This window comes from Canis aureus, chromosome 21 (assembly GCF_053574225.1).
Source record: "Canis aureus isolate CA01 chromosome 21, VMU_Caureus_v.1.0, whole genome shotgun sequence".
NCBI lineage: Eukaryota > Metazoa > Chordata > Mammalia > Carnivora > Canidae > Canis > Canis aureus.
Window position 1 is genome coordinate 18634339 of NC_135631.1, and position 8920 is coordinate 18643258.

The 8920-nt window shown below is 40.2% G+C and overlaps 1 protein-coding gene and 1 pseudogene across 1 annotated transcript; both read right to left on the reverse strand.

The window, feature by feature from the left end:
* Positions 1 to 294: 294 nt before the first annotated feature.
* LOC144293119 (olfactory receptor 5AN6-like) lies at positions 295 to 1206 on the reverse strand (annotated as a pseudogene).
* Positions 1207 to 4532: 3326 nt separating this feature from the next.
* On the reverse strand, positions 4533 to 5503 carry LOC144293407 (olfactory receptor 5AN1-like). The gene has a single exon (XM_077864494.1). It carries the CDS (start codon positions 5501 to 5503, stop codon positions 4565 to 4567), a length of 939 nt encoding a protein of 312 aa, XP_077720620.1. The 3' UTR covers positions 4533 to 4564.
* Between the last annotated feature and the right edge of the window lie 3417 nt (positions 5504 to 8920).

Consider the following 8920-nt stretch of genomic DNA (forward strand, 5'->3'; position numbering starts at 1 on the left):
AGGTAAAAAATCACACTCATATATAGCCTCTACCTAGATGTGGGATATGTCACATCTACTCACACTTCATTTGCCATAACAAGTCACATGCCCAAGCCTGACTCCAAAGGGAGGAAGTAAAATCCTCTCTCAGGGAATAAAGGGGAAGCAAATATTTGTGAAAGGCTATACAATCTATAACAAGGATTATAAGTACTGTTATAGCCATTTTTTCATACACTGTTCTGTATATTTTGTGTTCTAAGCCCTAAAAGGTACACCATAATCAATAATTCTATGAAAATATCCTCTTCTTCAACTGCTTGAGGCATCTTTGTTTTCCTTACTCCTTAAGCTGTAGATCAATGGATTTAACATAGGAATCACCACAGCGCATACAACAGATTAAAGTTTATTTTGGCTTAGAAAATCATCAGAACTAGGGCACAAATAGACAAAGGTGCTGGAACCATAAAAAAAAGAGTCACAGCTGTCAGGTGGTAAGCATGGTTTTGCAGGCCTTGGACCTGCCTTCAGCTGATGTGATCTTCAGAATGGTGGCAACAGTATAACCATCGGATATCATATAACCAGGACTGATGTGAGTCCAAAGATCACTGTGAGCACAGAGGTCATGATTTGAAAGAAAAATGTGTCAGAGCAGGATAGGATCGGCGGTTGGGGAAGATCACAGAAGAAATGATTGATGACATTTGGCCCACAGAAATGGAGCTGAAGTAGGGCATACAGTTGGATAAATGAGCCTAAGAATCCAGTTATACAAGATCCTGCCACCATCTGCACACAGAGGGTGGGTGACATGATGGCAGTACAGAGCAGAGGATTACAAATGGTAGCACATTGGTCATAACCCATAGCTGGCAGGAAACAGCTCTCAGTCAGACCCAGGCTAGAGAAGAAGTGCTGCGTGGTCCACCCCAGACAGGAGATGGATTTCTGCTTCTTCAAGAAATCAGAGAGCATCTTGGAACTTGTGGAGGAAACGTAACAAATGCCTAAGAAGGCAAGCTTATTGATAAAGAAATCCACGGGGGTGTGCAGGTAGGATTCCATCTTGATCAGGGTGATGAGATCCACACTCCAGGACACTGTCATGAGGTGGATGCCTACGAATATTGAAAAGACGATGACGTCACATCTTGGAAATTCAGAGAATCTCAATAAGATAAACCTGGTAACTATAGTGCTGTTTCTTCCTTCCGTCATTGCCATAGTACTTCTGAGATATGAAGGAGACTAGTAAAAGAAATCTCTTATTATTCCAGCATCCTCAGGCTATTAAAATTACATGCATGATGTTATTTCTCTATTCAGCCCCCTAGCTTAAATGAGTGCCCTGTAAACAATATAACAAAGAAAAAAAAAGAAATTTCCCACAGGTATTTTATTTTTATTTGTTTTTAGGAATATTTTTATTAACCTACATCTGCAAAAAAATTCATACGAGAGTAGATCTTCACCTATGATAAGAAAACAATGTATTCTAGTGGGGTGTCTGTGTGGCTCAGTCAGTTAAGCCTCTAACTCTTGATTTTGGCTCAGGTCATGATCTTGGAGTTGTGAGATCAAGCCCTGCATTAGGTTCAGAACTCAGTAGGGAGTCGGCTTGAGACTCACTCCCTCTCCCTCTGTCCCTCCTCCTGCTCTCTCTATCTTAAATAAATCTCTAGAAAAAAAAAACCGTATATCTAAAAACACAAACCCCATTGATGACAGATGAATAGGTGGCAGTGAACCAAATGAACCTCAGGCAAGAATTCAAAAGAGAAACTAAATATTATCTCGAGATCATGCATGGAGGTCTCATTGCCCAAAGTAGGAACTAAAAATTCTGGATAAATATTGTAGAAATTTGTTCAAATGCATGAGTTAGTTGTTTTTTTTTTTTTTAAAAAAAAAGGTTAAGTACTATTCAAAACAAATACTAAGTAAAAGAGAACCCAGAAAGGTAGCAGAACAGTGAAACTGGTTTGGTATTGAAGATATTTATCAGGCTGAGACACATGTGCATAGATGTTTTTTAGCTTCATGAGATTCTGGGATCTGTAATAAGGACCCATACAAGTTGGAGATTCTAACAGGAGATTTCCATGTAAGTCTGTGGTCCCCAAAGAAATATACCATTAGTTCAAAAGTAGAAGCTCAAATAATCATCATCCCTCAATGCAAAGAAAGTTTTATGTCTAAAACTTGACATTGAGTAGAAAGGATGAAGTTGTTTTAATCTCTCCAAGGAAATTTGTAACTACAATACATTTAACACTTTGGAATGCCTAGTGCAGTCCAATTTCACACAACTTGAAATGCCTGAAAAACCTCAAATGAGAATTGAATTTCAAGAGATACCAATATTTGATATAGTCAATTCAATAGGCTAGTAAAATTCAATATAGTCAGTCCATAAATCATTTTTATAACTCAGGCATGAGATAAGCTGTTTGCGGCATATTATAACTCAATTCACACCTTCAGTCAAAGTATTGCTATGAAATACGTGATAGCTGAAGTAAACAGTGCTATAGTTGATTTACATTCTGGGGAAATCTTCTCCTGTTGTCATTTGCAGACTGGCACCAGTCCATGGACCTCAACTTTAATAGCAATGTTCTCAATACCTGACAGAAGTAGATGAAAGTATTCTCTGGAGAAACTCACCTTCATCTCAGACTTCAAAGTGTTTTCATAGATGGAATTCTAAAAGAATGAACAGCTCAAAATCAAAAATCACTAAGTACAGAAGCACAATGGCACTGAGAGTTAACAAAAATAACAATTAGCAGAAGCATACCAAAGAAAAAGAACCTTAGATGGTTGAACTTATAAGACTCAGAATAAAAAATAAGTTGCACAAATTTTAAGAAACATGAACATCTGTACATATAAGTAAAGAGCAAGCCGGCTCACAGATGGCTAGTGAGAACACAAAGAGAACTGCCTGACTGTGGGTCTAGGAGAAGTCCCACAAATCTTAGTGGTTAGCAATGCTCTCAGGAAGCGAAATGGGCAGCTTTCCATACCCAGTGTGGCTTTGAAGGATAAAGAGAAGGCATACAATTTTATGACTCTTCTCTTAAGAGGGAACAAAAAGTGTGGAACAAGACTATGCATGTAAAAAAAATCAAAGAAATCTCAGAATCCCTACCAGGGCTGACAAAAGATATTTCTCTCCCAATCCCAGTCAGTAAAGACTGAAGGAGGTAACTACTTCTTTTTTTTGTTTAAAATCAATTAGCCATTGGAGGGTATTATGCTGAGTGAAGTAAGTCAGTCGGAGAAGGACAAACATTATATGTTCTCATTCATTTGGGGAATATAAATAATAGTGAAAGGGAATATAAGGGAAGGGAGAAGAAATGTGTGGGAAATATCAGAAAGGGAGACAGAACGTAAAGACTGCTAACTCTGGGAAATGAACTAGGGGTGGTAGAAGGGGAGGAGGGCGGGGGGTGGGAGTGAATGGGTGACGGGCACTGGGTGTTATTCTGTATGTTAGTAAATTGAACACCAATAAAAAAAAATCAATTAGCCAACATATAGTATATCATTAGTTTTAGATGTAGTGTTCAGTAATTTATCAGTTGTGTATAAAACCCAGTGCTCATCATATCACGTGCCCTCCTTAATGCCCATCACCTAGTTACTCCATCACCCCCACCAACTTGCCCTCCAGCAAACCTCAGTTTGTTTCCTATAGGTAAGAGTTTCTCATGATTTTTCTCCTTCTCTGATGGCTTCCCATTCAGGTGTCTCTCCCTTCCCCTATGATCCTCTGTGCTGTTTCTTATATTCCACATATGAGTGAAACTGTATGATAATTGTCTTTCTCTGATTGACTTACTTCACTTAGCATAATGCCCTACAGTTCCATTCACATCGATGTAAATGGTAGTCATCCTTTCTGATGACTAAGCAATATTCCATTGTATATATAGACCACATCTTTTTTATTCATTTATTTTTCCATGGACATCTCGGCTCTCTCCATGGTTTGGCTATTGTGGACATTGCTACTATGAACATTAGGGTGTAGGCGCCCCTTTGGATCACTACATCCTATCTTTGGGGAAAATGCCCAGTAGTGCATTGCTGGGTCATAGGGTAGCTTTATTTTAACTTCTTGAGGAAGTCCCATACTGTTTTCCAGAGTGCTGCACCATCTTTCATTCCCACCAACAGGGTAAGACAGTTCCCCTCTCTCCGTCTCCTTGCCAACATTTGTTGTTTCCTGTCTTGTCAACTTTAGCCATTCTGACTGGTATGAGATGGTATCTCATTGTGGTTTTGATTTGTATTTCCCTGATGGCAAGTGATGTGGGGCATTTTTTCATGTGTCTGTTGGCCACGTGTATATCTTCTCTGGAGAAATGTTTACTCATGTTTTCTCTCCACAGGGAGCCACTTCTCCCTCTGCCTATATCTCTGCATCTCTGTGTCTCACCTGAATAAATAAAATCTTTGAAACAAAAAAGCTTCTTTATCCAAAGGCAGTATGAATTTTGTTAGATCCATTCTTCTGCACATTATTAGGGGTTAAGGTTTCGAGAGGACAACTCTGGACAGTACCTCAGCAATACCATCTCTTCTTTTGTAACCTCTTCAAGGCATCTTTGATTTCCTTGTTCCTCAGACTATAAATCAAGGGATTCAACATGGGAATAACCACAGTGTAGAATACTGATGCAAATCTGTCAAAGCTGGAGGAACCACCAGAGCTGGAACTCAAATAGACAAAGATACCTGAGGTATAGAAGAGAGAAACTGCTGTCAGATGAGAAGCACAGGTGTTGAAAGCTTTGGATCTGCCTTTAGCTGAAGTGATTTTCATGATGGACATGACAATAAAGCCATAGGATATCACAATAATAAAGGCATTTATTATCCCAAAGATCATTGTTAATATAGCAGTCAAGAGATTTACAAACAGAGTGTCAGTGCAGGATAGGACTAACAGTTGGGGCATGTCACAGAAGAAGTGGTCGATGACGTTAAGCCCACAAAAATGAAGCTGAAACAAGGCACACAACTCAGATATAGAAGCAGAGAGTGCAGCCAGATAGGATCCCAGCACCATCTGAATACAGAGCTTGGGTGACATGACTGATGAATAGAGAAGTGGATTACAAATGGCAGTGTATCGGTCATAAGCCATGGCTGTCATGAGACAAGACTCACTCAGTCCCATGGTTGAAAAGACAAAGTACTGAACGGCACAACCCACAAAGGTGATGGTTTGTTGCTCTTGGAAAAAGTTGGAGAGCATCTTGGGAGCTGTAGAGGTCACATAGCAGACATCTATGAAGGACAGATTACTGAGGAAGAAGTACATGGGCGTGTGGAGGTGAGAGTCCATCCTTATTAAGATGATGAGGCCCAGGTTCCAAGTCAGAGTCAAAATGTAAATCAGCAGGAATACAGCAAAGAGCACTGCTAGGATTCTGGGGAAATCAGAGAATCCCAAAAGGATGAAATAAGTGATCTCTGTAGTATTTCCTCCTCCAGTCATTGCTTGGTGCTTCTAAAATCAGAAAAGAGAGAAGAGAAGGCACTGCTGACCCAGGTGAAATGACAGCATTACAAATCTCATATGTGCCGTAGTTTCCCTCCATGGCATGCAGGGAAAGAAGCAATGCCTCACTGACCTGACAAAAGATCCAGTTTTTCATCTCAAATTGTCAAGAAGTGCCTCTTTGTTTTTTATTTTTTTAAAGATATTTGTTTATTTATTTATTTATTTATTTATTTATTTATTTATTTGAGAGACAGAGACTGAGAGTGTGGGTGAAAGGGAGTGAGAGAATCTGCAGCAGACTCCACACTGAGCACAGAGCCCATGTGGGATTTGATCCTGCAACCAGGAAATCATGACTTGAGTCAAAACAGAGATTCAGACGCTCAACCAACGAGTCACCCAGGCACCCCGAAAAGTGCCTCTTAAAAGTGCTTCAGGTTCCCAATTTTTTCATGAGGTCTCTGAAAATTAAGAGATATTTAAAAATTGATTGACAAGTTTTTTAAAAAAGCTATAGAAATCCTGTGGTTCTTATGTATAAAGTATAAATCATTGATTAAAAATGTTTTTTTATTTTAAATTCAATTAGCCAACATATAGTACATCATTTGTAAAATAATATATTTTTAATTAGTTTATTTAATTTTTTAAAACGTTTTATTTATTCACAAGAGACACAGAGAGAGGCAGAGATATAGGTAGAGGGAGAAGCAGGCTCCTCATGGGAAGACTGATGCAGGACTCAATCCCAGGACCCTAGGATCACAATCTGAGCCAAAGGCAGACACTCAACCACTAAGCCACCCAGGGATCCCTTAAATTATACATTTAAAAACAAAGATTTTATTTATTTATTCATGAGAGACAGAGAGGCAGAAGCAGAAGCAGAGGGAGAAGCAGGCTCCCCATGGGGAACCTGATTCAGAATTTGATCCCGGGACCGCAGGATCATGCCCTGAGCCAAAGGCAGACGCTCAACTGCTCAGCCACCCTGGCATCCCTAAAATAATACATTTTTAAAAGACCTCTGATAATTCAATATATAACTGGAGTTCTATAATAGCAAAGCATAAGTGACATAATTATAGAATAAATATAGAATACCTCTTCTCTACCAGATGATCATCTAGATAGATATCTTAAATTTCTTATCTTACCCATAAGAAAAATTACCCTGTTTATAATAACTTCTCAAAATTTTAACAAAAACTTTTAATCATACATCTCCAAAATGGCCTGGAAAATTACATCATAGTATGTAATTCTGCTACTATTCTCCTGGGGCATATCATGTGTGCTCAATAAACTTTAGTATAAGTTTTCTTAGGGAAGCCTTCATAAGAACTCTTCTATACAGAGGGCTAACACAACTCACTATTGCCCCCAATTATTGTCTCGATCTTAAAGTATTTTGTTTCTTAGGAAACAGCCTAGTATTGTGGTTAGGGGTTTAGACCTCAGAATTTTAGTTCTGAGCAACATCATCAACATGGCACGATAGGTCATTCCTGACATCAGTCCCCTCCCCAGAAGAATAAGTAGAAACTATTCATAGACAAGACAACATTGTGAAAATCGTAGAACATAGAAATGAGGCAGAAAGACTTACCTTGGACTACAGGAACCAAGAAGGACCACACAGAAGGGTGGATGTCAGCCACACTCTGATTGTATTGCCACTCTCCCACGCTGGCACAATGCCACACCAACAGTGTAGGGTCCCTTTCGCCTGTGGTTTCCACAGTAGAAAAAAAGAGTTCCTCCCAAGGTGGATATCCAGTTCCCTGAGAATTGTAGGTTACTTCTTAGGATGTCCAATCTGGTCTCGCCTCTTGGGAGTCACAGGAGAATCTGTGGGGTTTGACCACTGGGATGGAGAAGGGGCAGGACTTATGGCAACCAATCTTCAGATCTTAGCCAACAGCATTCCTACTCGCATTGGCCCCAAGTAGAAATCCCAACCAGAGGTTCTGTCCATCTGCAGAGCCTGGATGGTGACCCCATCTGACCACCAGGGAATTTAGTGGGCAGTTCTGCCCAACTTAGGATCTGAGATGGCAAGCTTTCTCACTTGGAGCCTGTCTGTCACTCCGCACAGGCAGGAAACTCATTCATACACCCATCCACTGTGAGCGTATCCCCTGAAGCCCAGCCCAACCAGGAACCCTGGCCAGAGCACCTAGAAAGGAACATAGTCCATTAGCCAGCAGTGCTGCTCAGCTGCAGAGCCAGGACACTGCCCTCATTGGTCCGGAGAACTCAGCACACAGTCCTGCCTGAGAACCTCAAACAATGAGCCTTGTTGACCTCAGAGCCTGTCTCCACCCTATCCAAGCCAGGGAAAACCAATCCACAGCTCCACCAACTGCTGAGTATATCCCCCAGCACCACCCAGCTAAGAAGCCTGGCCAGAGCTCCTGGGAAGCTATCAAACCCAGGAGCACTCTAGCAGAGAGTCCAGTCAGTGGCTTTATACATTTAGACACAGCCCAGAAACAGAATCATGCATATAGAGTCAACAAATATTTGATAAGAGAGTCTAAAATACTTAACGTGGAAAGGACAGTCTCTTTCATAAATGGTGTTGGGAAAATTGGATATTCAAAATAAACAAGAGAGATTATATCAAACTAAAAAGCTTCCACACAGCAAAAGAAGTGATAAGCAAAGTGAAAAGTTAACCTATGGAATGGGAGAAAATATTTTCAAACCACATATCTGATAAGAAGTTAATATCCATGGCCTGGGTAGCTCAATGGTTAAGCACCTGACTCTTGGTTTTCAGCTCAGGTCATGATCTCAGGGTCTTGGGATCAAGTCCTTTATTGGGTTCTGCACTCAGCACAGAGCCGACTTGGGATTCTTGGGATGATATCCCTCTTCCTCTCCTTCCCCCTCTTTTCATCCCCCCACTCTCTATGTCTCCCTCCCTCTCAAATAAGTAAGTTTTTTTTTAAATTTAAAAAAGAGGTTAATATCCAAAATACAAAACAAACCCAAACAACTTAATAGTAAGAAAATAAATGGTCCAATTAAAAATTGGGCATAGGAGGGACATCTGGGTGGTTGAGTGGTTGAGTGTCTGCCTTTGGCTCAGGGTGTAATCCCAGGGTCTTGGGATGGAGTCCCACATCAGGCTCCCCTCAGGGAGCCTGCTTCTCCCTCTGCTTGTGTTTCTGCCTCTCTCTCTCTCTCTCCCTCTCTGTGTCTCTCATAAATAAATAAATAAAATATTTTTAAAAAAGATTTTATGAAAAATATTTGCTTCGACGTGGATGGAACTGGAGGGCATTATGCTGAGTGAAATAAGTCAATTGGAAAAGGACAAATATTATATGGTCTCATTCATTTGGGGAATATAAAAATTAGTGAAAGGGAATAAAGGGAAAGGAGAGAAAATGAGTGAAAATA